At 42.2% G+C, this 17,610-nt stretch overlaps 1 protein-coding gene across 2 annotated transcripts in view; it reads left to right on the top strand.

The window, feature by feature from the left end:
- tecpr2 (tectonin beta-propeller repeat containing 2) overlaps positions 1 to 17,610 on the top strand; it is a 123,034-nt gene that overhangs the window by 32,607 nt on the left and 72,817 nt on the right. For both annotated transcript variants that reach the window (XM_072490436.1, XM_072490437.1), the window contains exons 8-12: positions 5,186 to 5,629; positions 8,842 to 9,860; positions 10,188 to 10,371; positions 10,712 to 10,885; positions 16,100 to 16,280. In XM_072490436.1, coding sequence (XP_072346537.1) covers positions 5,186 to 5,629; positions 8,842 to 9,860; positions 10,188 to 10,371; positions 10,712 to 10,885; positions 16,100 to 16,280 — 2,002 coding nt within the window. The remainder of the gene's footprint in view (positions 1 to 5,185; positions 5,630 to 8,841; positions 9,861 to 10,187; positions 10,372 to 10,711; positions 10,886 to 16,099; positions 16,281 to 17,610) is intronic.

The raw sequence follows: 17,610 nt of genomic DNA, 5'->3' as shown, positions 1-17,610 counted from the left end.
GCCATCTAGACAAATGCATGAAGTGTCCCATGTGCTGAGTGCCAAGAGCTGCAGATTTCTGTGGGCTGAACCCATTGTCTTTAGTTAAAGAGGATGAAACAGGGTGGAAAGAAAAGTGAGACCTAATTTAACCAATACGCATTCTGCTGAAGCACATTATTGGAAAGAGTTTCCAGGGAGGGATGGGTGAAAACAACATTGGAGATCAGCAGCCACAATCTACTAACAGTCCCAAAGGACTGAAGGAGTTCTGCCATCTACATTGAATTTTCTTCTTTCGGTATATGGCCCTGTATAATCCTGTTTTGCTCTATTTTCCAAGTTTGTAAAGGTTTACACATGATATCTGACGTCAACAGTTTATTTAATGTGATAAAGTCCATGTTGATTTCCACAGTACAAGGATTGTGTTTGGAATGTGAAAATTAGACTGGACTTTTATAACCCACAAAATCACTGACTGTGAGAAAAACATTTCAGAAAATTTGTTAATGACTGTACTTTTATTTAATCTTAGTCTTCTGCAATTGGAGGTTGGAGGTGAAAAAGATGCCCAATGTAACTCCTTTTTTTACCAATGTCAAGTTGCAACTAAATATCCTCCCTGTCTCGTTTGAATAAGTCTAAACTTAAAATGGGTGCAATTGGGAATAAACCACCCCAAATAATCAGGGCCCAAGGAAAAACCCACACTGGTATTTCCTTTCAGCCTTAAAATAGAGTATAAATTTCAACTAATTTCACCATCTTCTGTAAGTCCTAGGAAAGCTTTCACTTTGAATGTCTTGTATGTTACGCCAAAAATAGGAACCGAAAATATAGAGTCGGCCTCAGTGAGGATTTATTTTTAAACTGAAAGGAAAATTTAATTAAAATGTGTCTGTGGTGCAAGTAGTAGTACTCTTGCCTCGGGGTCAGAAAATTTTACGTTCAAGACCCACTCAAGGACTTGAGCATGTTATGGGCCAGGGTTTAGAGAATCCCAGAGTGTATCATGGAGTTCACCTGACCCACAACTTTTAATAGATTTTGGAAGGGGAGCACATGGCTCACTCGACAGGTATGGTATAGCAGAAAATGGACCAATGGTTTTAAAACAAAACAATGTTTATTCTATGAACTCAAGTTAACCTTTTTAAACAAACAGGGAATATCTTAGCAACCAGTGAATCAAATACACCCCCCAAAGAATACAACCCTAAGTAACCTGTATGCTGTCCATTTGCACCCAAACAACTTAACACACCTTCAAACAGGAGCACATTAGGTTTACATTTAATACTGAGACCTTTTACAATTCTGAGTTCACCAAATGATCCATAGACGGTCTTTGGATGGCAGAGATCACCTTCAGATGCAGCTCACTGAAAAACAGACACACCCCAAGCTTTTTCAAACTGGAACTAAAAAGCAGAAGTAGAGCCCAGCTCCACCCACACTCCGACACCACTCCAGTAACATGAGCCGCTCCATTTCTTAAAGGTACATTTCTTAAACACACTTTTCTTAAAGGGTACTCTCACATGACAAGCAAACAAATTAAGGCTGGCATTCTAGTGCAATACTGAGGGAGTGATGTATCATCTTTCAGATGGTACATTTAACTAAGGCCCCTTCTGCCCTGTCAGGCAGATGTAAAAGATCTGATGACACGAAGAGCGGGGCGTTATTCCTGCTGATTTGGCCAATATTCATCCATTAATCAACATCACAAAGAACAGCAGATTATCTGGTTTGAAGGAACTTGCAGAGCACAAAGTGGCTGCTGCATTTCCTACATTATAACAGTGACCACGCTTCAAAAAGCACTTCTTTTTGGCAGTAAAGCACTTTGGGACATCCTGTGATTGTGAAAGGTGGTGTATAAATCCAAATCTTTTTTTAAATACCAGAAATGTGACTTGATTTCTGTTGTGCCTGAAAATTTAGTTGCTGTTGAAAGTCTCCAAGAAAAATTGTATTTGAAAAGTCTTGAGAGTCTATGTAATCAGATTCCTCCCAATATAGGGTTTGATTGACAGGTGTATAAAATTAAGGAAATTTGGGTGTTATTAAGTTGCCATGAGCTTCTTGCTTAGAAGCGTGACCTACACAGTGCTGACAAGTAATCTTGAGACATGGTGTCTGGTGAATCTATTGTAATTTATGATCAACCTGGATTTCCATATTGCAGATTATAGCCTAAGCAGGTGATTCTTGAATCTCCTCTCCATATCCCCCTCCTTCTCCTCCAGGGACCATGCCCTAAGAGGCTGTTGCTGATCATTTACTTCCATTGGATTGGTCCATGATTATGCTTGGCAAAGTACTGCAGTGGTTTTCTGTTGCTTTCTGCAATCTGGTTGAGAAGGAAACTATCCTGCTCTTCCCACCTGCCATCAGACATATTGGAAGAATTTACAGGCTGATAATTAACCTGTTTGGCCATGCCATGAACACTTGTGCCCAGAGCTTCTGGTCCAGAAGGAGGGCATTACCACTGCGCCACAAGACACAAATTTCTGAAAATCTGATACAATTTTTCGGGACTCTTGATAACATTTTAATGGAAGACTTATTTTGCCTGTTCTAATCCATTAAGCTCATAAGAGGCCACAATAAAGTATGAGTAAGTAGGGGGTAACATATTGGCACGGATTGAAGATTGGCTAGCTAACAGGAAACAGAGTTGGCGTAAATGGGTCTTTTTCTAGTTGGCAGGATGTGACGAGTGGTTTGCCACAGGGATCAGTGCTGGATCCTCAACCATTTTACAATTTATATAAATGGGATGAAGAGACTGAAGGTATAGTTGCTAAATTTGCTAATGCCATAAAGATAGTGAAGTAAATAGTGAAGAGGACGTAAAGTGGCTATGAAAGGACAAACATCTGGCAGATGGAGTAAATGTGGGCAAATGTGAAATGTCCATTTTGGCAGGCAGAATAAAAAATAAACTTATTATCTAAATGGTGAGAGATCGCAGAGCTCTGAGGTGCCGAGAGATCTAGGTATCCTGGTGCATGAATCACAAAAGGCTGGTATACAACAAATAATTAGGAAGGCTAATGGAATGTTATTGTGAGGGGGAATTGATTGCAAAGGTAGGGAGGCTATGCTTCAGTTGCACAGGGCATTGATGAGACCACATCTAGAGTATTGTATACAGTACTGGTTTCCTTATCTAAGAAAGGATGTAAACTCATTAGAAACAGAGTTCAGAGAGGGTTTACTAGACCAATACATGAATGAGTGGGTCATCGTATAAGGAAAGGTTGAAGAGGTTAGGCTTGTATCCACTGGAGTTTAGAAGAGTTAAGAGGGATCCCCTGAGGGATATTGGCAGATTGGAAGTGGAGAGGATGTTTTCTCTGCCGGAGAATCTAGAACTAGGGGTTACTTTTTCAAAATAAGGGATTGTTCATTTCAGACCAAGCGGAGGAGAAATATATTCTGTCAGAATCGTGAATCTGGTAACTGAGTATATATGTAAATTACAGCAAAGTCTAAATCTGGGAACTTTTTATTTTATATCCTGCATCTGGCTCTGGCCTAATTTTCAACATCTGCAATAGTACAGTAATCGTGTCTATAATGTAAAAATGGAAACTGTTTACAGCTCCGTGATGGAAAGAGGAATGAATCTCTGTTTTCTTTTTCCCCATCGGCTCATTTCCAGTGATACCACATTTGCAGTAAAAGTAAAGTGCAGTCGGTGTATTGTTACAATTGTGGTTAGCACTGTTGCTTCACAGTGCCAGGGACCCGGGTTTGATTCCCGACTAGGGCCACTGCCTGTGCGGAGCCTGCACATTCTCCCCGTGTCTGCGTGGGTTTCCTCAGGGTACTCTGGTTGCCTCCCACAAATCCCGAAAGACGTGCTTGTTAGGTGAATTGGACATTCTGAATTCTCCCACAGTGTACCGAACAGGTGCTGGAATGTGGCGACTAGGATTTTCACAGTAACTTCATTGCAGTGTTAATGTAAGCCTACTTGTGACACTAATAAAGATCATTTATTAAAAGACTGGTTCAAATTGTAAGTCAGTGAAGTTGCTGCATTAGACAATTTCTCCAGGATATATATATATTTTTTTCCCAACTTTATTTAAAAGGCACAAGCATGAGAAACCTGGGGCGAGATTCTCCGACCCCCTGCCGGGTCTCCGGCACCGGATATTCGGCGGGGGCGGGAATCGCGCCGCGCCGGTTGGCGGGCCCCTCCCGCGATTCTCCGGCCCGGATGGGCCGAAGTCCCGCCGCTAAAATGCCTGTCCCGCCGGCGTAGATGAAACCACCTACCTTACCGGCGGGACAAGGCGGCGCGGGCGGGCTCTGGGGTCCTGGGGGGGGGGGCGCGGGGCGATCTGGCTCCGGGGGGTGCCCCCACGGTGGCCTGGCCCGCGATCGGGGCCCACTGATCCGCGGGCGGGCCTGAGCTGTGGGGGCACTCTTTCCCTTCCGCCTCCGCCACGGTCTCCACCATGGCGGAGGCGGAAGAGACTCCCTCCACTGCGCATGCGCGGGAATGCCGTCAGCGTCCGCTAACGCTCCCGTGCATGCGCTGCCCGGAGATGTCATTTCCGCGCCAGCTGGCGGGGCACCAAAGGCCTTTTCCGCCAGCTGGCGGGGCGGAAATCGGTCCGGCGCCAGCCTAGCCCCTTAAGGTTGGGGCTCGGCCCCCAAAGAAGCGGAGCATTCCGCACCTTTGGGGCGGCGCGATGCCCGACTGATTTGCGCCGTTTTGGGCGCCAGTCGGCGGACATCGCACCGTTTCTGGAGAATTTCGCCCCTGGTTCCTCCTGATTGGGAAATCTAAGGCAAGGGATTTGGGCCTAAAAGTTAGGTCCACCTTTCATCAATGAAGTTAGGAAAACTATCCACACGCAAAAGGGTGATAGCAGTTTGGAATACCCGCTCTGCAGATGGTCACTGATATTATGTCAGTTGTAATTTTAAAACTGAAAGATTTTATTTTCAAATTTAACTTCAAATAGACATGGACAATGACAGACTGTTGTCTTCAGGTTTTCTTTTAAAGATTAAGCTTTGTCCAGTGAAGAATCCCTGCCTTCAGGGAGAACAGGGGCAAAAGGTTATCAAAATGCTGTTTGTGGAAACTGTCCTGAGTCGCAGATTTTTTTTCCTTTTTCCAAAAGCAGTTTTGAAATCTGTAAATTTAATACCGACTTAATTGCATTTTCAGGTGTACATTCACAAATAAATTCTGCGCAGGCAGCCAGTTCCAGTGAATCAGTTCAAGAAACAGTAATCACAACAGACTCAAAGGACATGCAAAGTGAAAATAGAGCTTCAGGGACTGGTCAGTTTGAAGTGCACCATCCATGGTCTTCCGAACCCGAGCAAAGTTTGAATGCAAAAATCAATGCTGCAAGATTTGTATGGGATGAGACGAGAGAAAGAAGATATTCAGAAAGTGAGCCAAGGAGCAGAAGCAGTTCTATAAACAGTGGTATTAGTGTTTTTAGCCATGTGACAACTCCAGAGCAGCAGGTTGGAGCACTTTCCTCATCCATGGGATTAACCAAGATTCCAGATTCCTCCGAAAGGTTCAGGACAATAAACTTGGAAGAATTTAACCAACAGCTCATTGTTGTTCCTGTAAAAAAGAAGAAGAAACGGAAGCAAGGTATTTTACATGAAACCATTCACTTTATAGAATATAAAATCCCCCAAGGGGCGGCACAGTGGTTCGCACTGCTGCCTATGGCGCTGAGGACCCGGGTTCGATCCTGGCCCCGGATCACGGTGGGGTTTGCACATTCTCTCCGTGTCTGCGGGGGTTTCAACCCCACAACCCAAAGATGTGCAGGTTAGGTGGATTGGCCATGCTAAATTACCCTTTAATTGGAAAAAAAATAATTGAGTACACTAAATTAAAAAAAATATATAGAACATAGAATCCCTACAGTGCAGAAGGAGGCCATTCAGCCCACTGAGTCTGCACCGACCCCCGAAGGAGCACTCTACCTAGGCACATCCCCCTCATCCTCGTAACCCTGAGTATTTATCGTGGCTAGTCCACCTAACCTGCATATCTTTGGACTGTGGGAGAAAACTTGAGCACCCAGCGGAAACCCACACAGACATGGGGAGATCTCCACACAGTCACCCAAGGCCAGAAACAAACGCATGTCCCTGGCGCGGTGAGGCAGACAAGATAATCACTGTGCCACCATTCCTGACCCACTTTTATTAATTGCAATAATGGTTTGGCAGTGCAGAATTTTATTTTTGATGAATAAATAAACATGCTGTTAAAACCATTTGTCTTGGACACTTTGGACAAATTCGCAGAAATACCAATTTAATCACGGTAGCCATTCAGCATGATGAACAAAACTTTCCACCTACACGGTAAAGGATTCATTAACCTTCATGAAGACCATACAGGGGTTGCATATCAATAGCAATGCCACACCCATTTGTTCATTCGACATTGCTGGCCTATTAACCAGTGTACCGTCCAAGGAAGCCATGGGCATTTGCACCAAGTTACTATAGCATTGCAATCTAGATCATAGTATCATAGACTTTACAGTGCAGAAGGACATAGTTTGGCCCATCGAGTCTGCACCGGCCCTTGGAAATAGTACGCTACTTAAGCCCACATCGCCACCCCATCCCCATAACACAGTAGCCCCACCTAACCTTTTGGACACTAAGGGGCAATTTAGCATAGCCAATCCACCTAACCTGCATATCTCTGTCTGTGGGAGGAAACCCACATAGATACTGGGAGAAAGTGCAAACTCCACACAGACAGTGACCCGAGGCCGAAATTGAACTCAGGACCCTGGAGCTGTATGGCAGCAGTGCTAACCACTGTGCCACCCTTGTGCCACAATTATTTGAATTGGTATTGAACTTTTGAACTCCGTAACTCGTGCAATTGAATTCAGTTTTTACACCATGGACACCGGAATTCATAGGATCCCCTCCAGGCCCAGCCCTCTTGGGCATCTTTGACGATTTCCAGAACATATGTGTCTTCGATGGATGACACTGAACATCCTATCCCTTGCATCTTCCCGATACATAGATTATATCTTTGTTATATTAGAATATGCATAAAAGAACTTCCTTACACATCATAGTGGGCTCCATCCTGCTCTCAAATTCACCCTTTGAAATAGAGCAGTCAAATGAACTCCCTTTCCTTGACGTGCTAGTTGAGAAATCTGCCAAGAAGTTCTCCACTACTGTCTACTGCAAGCCTACCTTCACTGTCAATAGACGTGTTGGGATTCCTACAGTTTCACGCACTAAGATTGACCTTACCGTAACCTTGTAAATAAGACCCAAGCCATTTGGTAACTGTGCTGAAATAGGACCATCAAAGACATCCTGCGGGATAATGGCTACCCTGTTCAGATGGCTACTCTGATCAGATCATTGCATGCAGTTTACCATGCAAACTCACGAATGGGTTTAAGGTGCCACTTTTGACCCTGAAAAGTGCCTAGTCTACCTCTGATTATTCTGGAAGGGTAGGGTGTCTCAAAGATTTCAACAGCAGGTGAAGCTAACCGTTTCACACTGCTACTATGCAGTAGCAGCACAAGTGATATCCTCCACTCACAGGATGCTGCAGTCAAGACAAAAAAAACATTCTGCCCTTCACACAAATGTGGTAATTGAATTTTAATGCCAGGATGATGGCATTAAAAGTGGGCTGCACGTCCCACAAACTGACAGATTGTATCAAACAGCACATTCCTTCGACTGTTCGCAACAGGCAAGGTGTCAACTGTACCCAACCAGTCTGTGCTTACAAAATCCCCATGAAATGTCATTCCACAATTGAACAGCCACTTTTTAAACAATCCTGAGACCGCTAAGAGTTACACTGGCACTCAATTTAAGATTATCAGTCCGTTTCACACTGGCTCACACAAGCTAGAAGCCAGATATATTCACATGCAGGGCCCTGTCCTTAACAGACAGAAGGAGTATGTGCACGCACTGTGCCTTTCTCAACTAAACTAAAGCTTTTGGGGCTGGCCAATCCCAATGGCAATGACTTGACCAATCAAAGTTGTCCTGCCGAGTTTAAATTTGAACAAAATCTTGGCAGTCAACTGTTCCCAGGTGTATTCTCCATGGCAACACCTCTACCATTCAGCCAACCTGCCTACCAATCAGCAATCTTCTCATACAGTATAAATTGTTGCCTTTTACAATTGATATTCTTGCAAATTTGTGCTATTAGTGCAAGATGAGAATCTTCGACAGCATGTCTTTTTCAGCAATTTCAATAGTGTAAACTTGGGCCATCTACTTTAAAACCCATAGAGCATTTCAATCACAAACTTTTGAAAACCTGAAGTGAAACAACAATCACTTTCTTCAGGTGGCTTTACTTATTAATTGTAGTTTGACACACAATCCGCTTCCAAAAGTGGACATTTTGTTGGGATAAACTGGAAGAATTGGTGCAAATAATCAGTCAGTAATTAGAGAGCACAAATTTACTTTCATGGAACGAGCAGAGATAGATGTTGCGGGTTTTGTTTTCGCATTGGTTTGGGATTTCTCTACCGGAATCAATTATAGTAACATAATCCATTCTAGATGTGATGGATTGAATGCCCTTCTGTGTTGTTAAAAATTTACAACTTTGTTCTAGATGTGTGAGGGTTAGAATTGAAGGATTCATTTTTTGGGGCTCATCAAGGATTTTGTTTTAACTAAATTTACTTGGTAATACCAGAGCACAGCTAAACATTGTCGCGAATTGTAATATTACATTACCTATTCTGGAATGATCTTGGTTTTCTCTCCCCCCCCCCCCCCAAGTCTTGTATTTTTCAATAATTGCATGTTGTCTCTGTTGTACAGCAAGTTCTGCATCAGAAGGCAGCCTCGTCAAACATGAAATTGACTGTTCGAATAGCTCCCAAAGTTCAGAGCCAGCATTTCTGAGTGACTTTGCTACTGATGGCTCCGTAACCACAACTTGTGACTTATCTGATCAAATGAGCTTGTTGAGCAGCAGCTTGGATTACTTGACCACTGATTCTCCTGAACGAGAGAACCAGATTAGTGCAGAATTGAATATTATTTTACAGGAAGAGAATTCCAGCCTTCTTGGCACCAAAAAACCTCCTGAATCTGTGCCGTCATTACAAGATCATATCCCTTCAGACTGTTCACCAGAATCTTTGAAGATGACAAATGTAGTGAATGAAAAGACATGTTCCTCTAACCTGTGCTTGGCAGAATGTTTGAACCCCAAATCATCTGTCAAATTGGAAATTTTAGACCGTTACCGCAGTGAAAATGGAGATTGCAGAGGCAAGATTTCCACGTTAAATTGTTCTGAACCAGTAATCAGACTGCAAGAAAATGTTGATGGTCCGATATTTGATGCAGTTTGCAAAAGTGAACCTTTGGAATTAAGATCTCAAGATCTAGAAAATAGCGGGTTGGCTGGCGGGCTAAATTTGCAAGCATCTTTAAGTGAAAGCTCAGAGTCTTTCCTGGATGAACGACACGCACTGCTGATGAGAATTCTATCACCAGATATAGAGCAGGTCAAACCGGAAACCAAATCTTTTTCGCAATTGTATGTTTCATACAACGAGCCACATTTATTAGATTCTTCTGAAACTCGACAAACTTCTGAGGCTGTTTGCTCTGCGGATAATGGTACCACTGAAAAAAAGAATGTGCAAGAAAAACTTTCATCATCCAGTGACGATGAAGATATTTATGCTCATGCAGGGCCCTATTCGTCATCCGAAGCTAACATAACCGAACTCCCTCTCAGTTGCAATGCTGCAAAATCACTAGGTTCAGTGTTTCAAGATCTGAATAATTCTGCTGCTGATGAATTGGAGCTTTTAAAATCTGATCAGGTGAAGTGTGTTTTGTAAGCTAGTGTCCAAGTTTAGATTTATTTTATGAGCTTGCTTCTTATATATTCTGTTTTTCAATTATAATCTGTTTAACATTTAACAGACAATTGCATGAACAGTGAAAGAGAGCTCTGATGTCAAAAACAAAAGTTTGAGATATTTTGTCAGAATTCTGTCAATCCCTTACTAACTTCAATACGGAGACTGTAAACCTCTTGTTGTTTAAATTGGCACATTTTTTGAAATGAGGATATAGCTAATGGGTCCTTGAAGGGGTGGGGGGAGTCATTGCAAGTTAATTGACTTCTCATTATCTTGTGTTAATAGTTTGCTGAGAGCTGGATGGGTTACATTGGCCCCGGGCATAGTATCCTCAGCCTGGTAGTGTCCGAGAAGCATGTCTGGTGTCTAGATTACAAGGGTGGACTATACTGTAGCCCTTGTCATGGTACAGGTTTGCGGTGGCAGAAGTTTGAAGATGGTGTCCAGCAGGTGGCAGTATCGGCATCAGGTCAGTAAAGATACGGTGATCTTGTTTTGACAGTCTCGGCCTTACTACAGTAATTATGCAGCTAAAATTTTAAACATTTAGTTAAATTCCAATCTTTGATTTTTGTAGCTTTCTTGTTGATTTCTAATTTCTAACGGAATATAAATTATGTACACAAATGGTAAAATCTGCATGGTAGCTTGTGAAGAGGCTAACTCGGTATTAAACAATGAACACCGATTCTGTATATACTGCTCCTGTGCCTTATTTGCAAAACAAATTGTTTAAAGTGAAACTTTCTAAAACCGGTTCTGTTTTAATTTCTAACAACTTTGGAAATTGTTAACGTTCCAAAACACAGGTGCATTGTTATGGAAAATTGAACAAAAGTCGAGCAAAGCTTTTGCTTGTGGTAAAGTGACAATGAAGGGGAAGAGACATTGGTATGAGGCTTTACCAAATGCTGCATATGTTGCTTTGAGTGATGACTCTGCATGGATCATCCAAACCAGTGGCGAGCTCTACCTGCAAACAGGTATTTCAGGGATGCGTTTATTATTGCAATAATATGTTTGCGGCAGTAAGTGTTTCTATCAGTGGGTGTAATTAACAGTTTGTAGTTTTGATTGATTCCATATTTTTCCATAGTTGCTGAACTGTTTGACTGTTGTCAATCTGTGCAATTAAAGTAAGACTTGAATTTATCTAGTGCCTTTCACAAGCCCTGGCTGTAAAGACTTTTGAGACATCCTTTAATGTGATTTTGAAGAGGTAATCAGTGCTGTAAGGTAGGAAAATTACAAAGATAATGTATGTAGAAGGAAATGGGGCTTACATTTAAATAAATAACCAGACCAAGTTACAGCATGATTCCACAGAGCAGAGCAGTGGGACAAGTTGGATAACTCTTTCAAATAAGGCAATGCAAGCATAATGGGCTGAATGCACTGCGTGACCCTATGGAACTCCAGTGTGCACAATACCTTGTCTCGTAATTGTATCTCCTTTAGTGATTTCAGACTAGACTAAGATTATAGGGAAAGCTTGATGCTTAACCATCTAGGTCAGGGCCTCTTTACACTAGTAAGAGACACTGTAGGAAAAAGGCAAAATTGCTTGCCAGGTGTTGTAAGAATTGATAGAGAAAAAAAAACTTGCTGTAAGTCAGAAATGTTTAAATTATTCTCCAGTTAATTAGGGCCAACTATTAATTAGGGAAATAATTTTCACTTCTAAGTTTCCTATAGTTTAATTTCCCAATCTCCTCCTCATCGTCATACTTTGTTCTTGGAGCATACGTTTGACAGGTGGATGTCTTGTCCAGTACCAAACCTAAGTGAGCCTAGATGAGTATCAGATTGGAAGAATCACCCAACGGCCATATACAGTCACCACTGGACTTAATCTTATTAGGAAGCCTGACTAAAATATTTTCCTCTCCCTAGCCCAATGGCATTAAGGCATATTATAGTGCTCATAACACTGCCTGCCTACAGCTAATTCAGCACTCTAGTTACACCTTTCAATTTTCTTCATAATCACTTTAACTCTTCCTGTTCATTTTCTCCAGTTGAATTTTGTGCACATTTTCAGCTAACTACAGAAAATCACAAAGTATATATAATTTTATTATCTCAGTCTTTCTTCTCCAATTGTGACTTTCCCTTCTTTCGCCAATGGGCTTTCAACTCTTCTCATTTTACTGTCTACATTTTATGTCCCCTTTTCGGTTTTAGTGAAAGGCAGTGTGTATTACGCCAATACAGTCCCGTGAGCTTCATGGATGGCTGTAATTTGACATGCCTGTCTAAAAATATATAAGATAAAAGCAAGTGTCATCATGTTACTATTTAAAACTGACTAAACAGAACATGTTGATCATGGTAAGTGTCAACTTGCACTTTACTAGAACAAGAAAATATGTTGGCAACTGTTGGTACTAAGAGACAGAATACGTTAAAAAATGATATTTTCCAAGGAAGAGTAACTGGGCATAGTGCATGTTAAATACACGGACTACAACAAGGGAGGCACAGGGTTGAAGTAGGAATATTGCAGCATGAAATGGTAAATCTATAGAAAATCTTCATATACCTAGAGTTAGAGTAGTGTGTGCAGTTTTGGGCTCCACGTCACAGGAAGGCAATAGCCAGTATGCAGAACAATCCTTTTCACTGTACCTCTGTACACGTAACAATAAATCAAATCCAAAGTACTGAAAAGGTTTTCTGCATAGCATACTGTCTGGTATGAGAGAGTAGAAGAGACTTAAAAATGTTAAACTGTTTAATAGAGGTATTTAAAAACATTAAGGGATAAGACAGAGTAGATAGGCGCAAACAGCTTTTTTATTCATCTGACACTGGCATCAGCACTGGGGAAAGTGGGAGTACCATTGGGACGGGCTTCACCTGAACCATGCTGGGATCAGTATACTTGGGAGTTGTACAACTAGGATGGTAGAGAGGGCTTTGAACTAAATAGTGGGGGGAGCAGATCACATGAGAAGAGATGTAGTAAATCAGAGGGTAAGGTTAACATGTCTTCTATGTACGTACTGTGTACGTTCCTCGGGCGCAGAGAAATACTTTTCACCGTACTTCGGTACATAAAATCAAATCAAATCCAAATCAAATCAACAGTAAAGTGCCCATAGTCCCAGGTGACCATAGGCTGCTTTCCCCTTTGAGGGGGCAGAGCTGACTGGTGGTGATTTAACCTGTGAGTCACCACACCTTAGAGGCAAGGTTGAGAAGGCCAGCCTTCAGAATAACCTCAGCCTCAAACCTTAATGAGACACTACAGGTTAGCAATTGAGTGTGCAGGAAGGGACAGAATATACGTAAGAGTCCACCAGCAAATAAGGCCAGAGATTGCAAAAGTGCCAAAGGAGAGATAAAAGCTCTTGTGTTTGAATGTATGCAGCATTCTTAAGAAAATGGATTCATTGTTAGCACAGATATAAATAAATATGCATGACCTGATAGCCACCACAGAGACATGGACCAGGCCTGGGACCTTAACACAGCAGGGTATTTGACATTCCAAAAGGTGGTAGGGTAGCTCTATTAATTAAGGAGATCATTAGTATAGTAGTGAAAGATGATCTTTTCTCAAATGAGCAAGATGTAGAAGATGTTGTTTGGGTAGCGATAAGAAATTGGAACGGTAAGTGATCATTTGTAGTAGTTTTTATGCCTTCTAAAAGTAGTTGCACTGTAAGTCAGAATGCAGAAAGAAAGAAATGTAAGAAAGGTGCCACAATAATAATGGATGGCCTTGATCTACATGTAGATTGGATGAACCAGATTGGCAAAGATAGCCTGGAAAGTGAGTTCATAGTGTCTGCTTTTCAAAAATAGTGCCATGGGATAATTTCATCCACCTGACAGCACCTCTAACAGTGCAGCACTCCCTCAGTACGGCACAGGGCAGCACTCCCTCAGTACGGCACAGGGCAGCACTCCCTCAGTACGGCACAGGGCAGCACTCCCTCAGTACGGCACAGTGCAGCACTCCCTCAGTACGGCACAGTGCAGCACTCCCTCAGTACGGCACAGTGCAGCACTCCCTCAGTACGGCACAGTGCAGCACTCCCTCAGTACGGCACAGTGCAGCACTCCCTCAGTACGGCACAGTGCAGCACTCCCTCAGTACGGCACAGTGCAGCACTCCCTCAGTACGGCACAGTGCAGCACTCCCTCAGTACGGCACAGTGCAGCACTCCCTCAGTACGGCACAGTGCAGCACTCCCTCAGTACGGCACAGTGCAGCACTCCCTCAGTACGGCACAGTGCAGCACTCCCTCAGTACAGCACAGGAATCCCAGCCTTGATTTTTGTGCTCGAGTCCTGGAGTTCCATAAATCAAGAATCTTGTCTTTCAGAGGCAAGAGTGCTATTAACATAACCATTGCTGTCACCTAAATGTCCCGAGGCAATGCCAGTTCCCCATCCCTGACAGATATTTCATTATTTAGCAAGTCCACTCGCACAGCAGGCTAAATGTCTTTGAGCACTTCTGGTTGAAAGTTCTCGATCATTTCCACCGTTGTCCAAATCATTTTCCTCCTTGTGAATCTGGTGTACTTCTAGTGATGGGCCTTTTTCTTGATCGATGGTAGAGTTTATCCTTCGTTACAAAGATGTGTAAAATATTAATAGTGTTTAGTAAAAATATTAATGTAGATATTCAAAGACAAGGAATAAATGTAGGAGGGAATGAACAAAAACATTTGGCATAAAAAGTATACCTGGGTATTTTAGATTTTAGTCCAGTGATGTTGAAAGAATGGCGATATGTCAAGGCAGGATGCTGTGTGACACGCAAGGTAACTTGCAGGTGATGGCGTACCCATGTGTCTGCTGACCTTAATGTTCCTAGCCCTAGGTCAAGGATTTGGAAGGTTCTATTAAAAGCCTTAAGGATTTTCTGCAGTTCATCTTGTAGATACAACACTGCTGCCACTGTACGTCGGTGGTGGAGGGGTGAATGTTTAAGATGGTGCTGATCAAGCAGGCTTCTTTGTCGTAGGTGGTGTTGAGCTTCTTGAACGTTGATGGAACTAACTGCTTTCATTCAAGCAAGTGGAGAGTACTCTATTGCGCCCCTGACTTGCGTCTTATAAATGCCTGACATGTTTTGGTGAGTCAGGACTCACTGCAGAGTTCCTAGCCTCTGACCTTCCCTTGTAGCCACAGTATTTATGTCGATGGGCCCAATTCAGTTTCTGGTCAATTATAACTCTGAGAATGATAATAATAGGGATTTCAGCACTGGTAATGCCATTGAATGTCAAAGGGAGATGTTGGAACTGCACTCATGCGGTCTAGTGCAGAGTATTCCATCACAGTCGTGACTTGTGCCTTGTCGATGGTGAACAGATTTTGGGGAGTCGGAAGATGAATTACTTGCTGCAGAATTCCCCGTCTCTACCTTGCCTTGTAGCCACAGTATTTGTATTGATGGGACTCTGAGATTCTGCTCAATGGTAACTACAACATTGATAGTTGTGTGTGGGGTGGGGGGGGGGGGGGGGGCTGTTTGGAGATGACCAGTGCTTAGCACTTGTGTGGTGCAAAATGCTACTTGCCATTTATAAGCCCAAGCCTGAATATTGTTCAGGTCTTGCTGTATGTGAACATGGACTGCTTCAGAAATCTATGGGGCAATAAATGGCTTTGAACCTACTATCATCATTGGTGAACATCTCTATTTTTCACCTTCTGCTGGATGGCTGAAGTAGCTGAAGATGATTAGGTGTGAAAATGTCCCATTCAATACTACTCAATTTACTTTGAACACAAAATTGACCAAAATAATAAGTTAGAGATTTGTGTTGTAACTCTGGATTGGAAAGGATACAATTGGATACAATATCTTTTATGCAATAAATTATTTCTCAAGTTGCTCTATTTGTGTTTGCCTATCTAGCACAGAGTACACTTCAAAAACAAATGTCATCAGTTAACTCTGCTGAGGTATTGATGTAGCTTCATTAAATGCCCTGTGATATAGTTCCTCTTTTCCTTTTATCGTTTTTATTATCTTCTTCGGGTACTCCATGTTTTTCTTTAGCTCACTCTCACTCTTTTGATTGTAACTTGAAGTTTACATTCTTTTGCTTTGCAGACATTTTGCTAAAAGAGCAATCTGAAGTGGAAAACGCAGAGGAATGATAGATAATGTTTATAACATGTACCATTTCTACCGTATTACATTTAATTTATTTGTGATCCCTTATCTTTAGGCCTTAGCGCAGATCGACCTTGTGCGAGAGCAGTGAAGGTGGAATGTCCTTATCCATTAGTGCAGATTGCTTCCAGGAATAATGTGGTATGGGCACTGACAGAGCAGCGAACAATTCTTTTCAGAAATGGCATAAGCAGCTTTTGCCCAGAGGGAGAACATTGGATGTCTGATGTTGTATGGTAGGGAGATTTTTTTGCTGTTACGGAATGCTGTTCAGATCATTTTCTTTTGACTGTTTTCTAAACACATTTACTTTAAATACATTTTGATTTATCTTCATGATTCTGATTTTCAAACGACAATTCTGTTCCACATACAAGTAATCATTTCAAATCATGCCATAGTATATGAAGGAAGTTGTCATTTGAACAACAATGACTATTTAAACTTCAGTGAGTAATCATTTGGAACGTCAGAAATGTTTTACAACACTAATCAGCATTTTGAGCTAATGAGCTTTCTTTTAGCTGACCTACGTAAACTTAATGATTCAGTATCTGCAATGCAGAAAATCTGTCATTATGTAAAACCAGCAGCAACTCTAGCATCCACACATGCACAGTTAAACACATGGAGGGAACACATTGGTAGGGGCAGACCTGGAGGACAGATTTTCCACCTGAGGCTTAAGCAGGCTTACGAGCCAGGCTTCCCACCCATCTCTGAATGAAGAAATGCGTCTGGTTTGGAAATAGCTATTAATTGGCACTTAAGGGCTTTAGTTGACATGAGGCCAGGTGGGCTGCCCAAGGCCTTGCATCGCCATCCTATGACCAGGCCGGGGGTAGGCAGGAAAGCCGCCTATCAAGATTTTATGGCCCCCCTCCACAGGGGACCATAAAATTCTGTCCACTGATTTGTAATGAATTCTCAATGACACTGAATGAAAATGTTATGGATTGCTCCACAGAAGTGAGAACTCGTGTGGAAGAGCAAAGAGTTAAAACTGTTAGACAGGTCGCAGAAATGGATGATTATTTTGAATTGGTTCAAAAAGCAAAGTTTGACTGTCGACATCAATTTCAATCTGTGAAGGATGGAAACTGGGGAAATGAGAAATTCACAGGTGGTCAATGCAAAGGAGAATCTCATAGTGATGTATTTGCATGTACCCATGTGGAAACACATATTGAGGAAGAGCAGGAGGAAAGAGCAATCTCATAGCATCTTGTCTGTGTGCTACTGTGCCTGAAGTGCCTTACAGAACGCGTCCAGGAGGTTTAGTTGGTGATAAGGAGAGTGTGCCTCAGACTAAGAGAAACCTATGACAGTGGTAAAGAGATAAGAGAATGTAAGTGTTTTCATTGTAATGAAGTTGGACATGTGAAGTCGCAATGTTGATGGCTTAAGAAAAGTACTGGGAAGACAGACTCGGTAAAACAGGATAAGCCAATGGGGGGGGGGGGGGGGGGGGCTACAAAATGAAATTCAATCAGATCAGGGATCCAGTTTAATGTTGAAATTATTCAAGGAAGTTATGGATAGCTTAGGAAAAAAGCAATTTAACAC

Source organism: Scyliorhinus torazame, chromosome 2, assembly GCF_047496885.1.
Source record: "Scyliorhinus torazame isolate Kashiwa2021f chromosome 2, sScyTor2.1, whole genome shotgun sequence".
In the NCBI taxonomy this organism is placed as follows: Eukaryota; Metazoa; Chordata; class Chondrichthyes; order Carcharhiniformes; family Scyliorhinidae; genus Scyliorhinus; species Scyliorhinus torazame.
The sequence above is the reverse complement of the archived record's forward strand: the minus strand, read 5'-3'. Positions and strand labels throughout refer to the sequence as shown.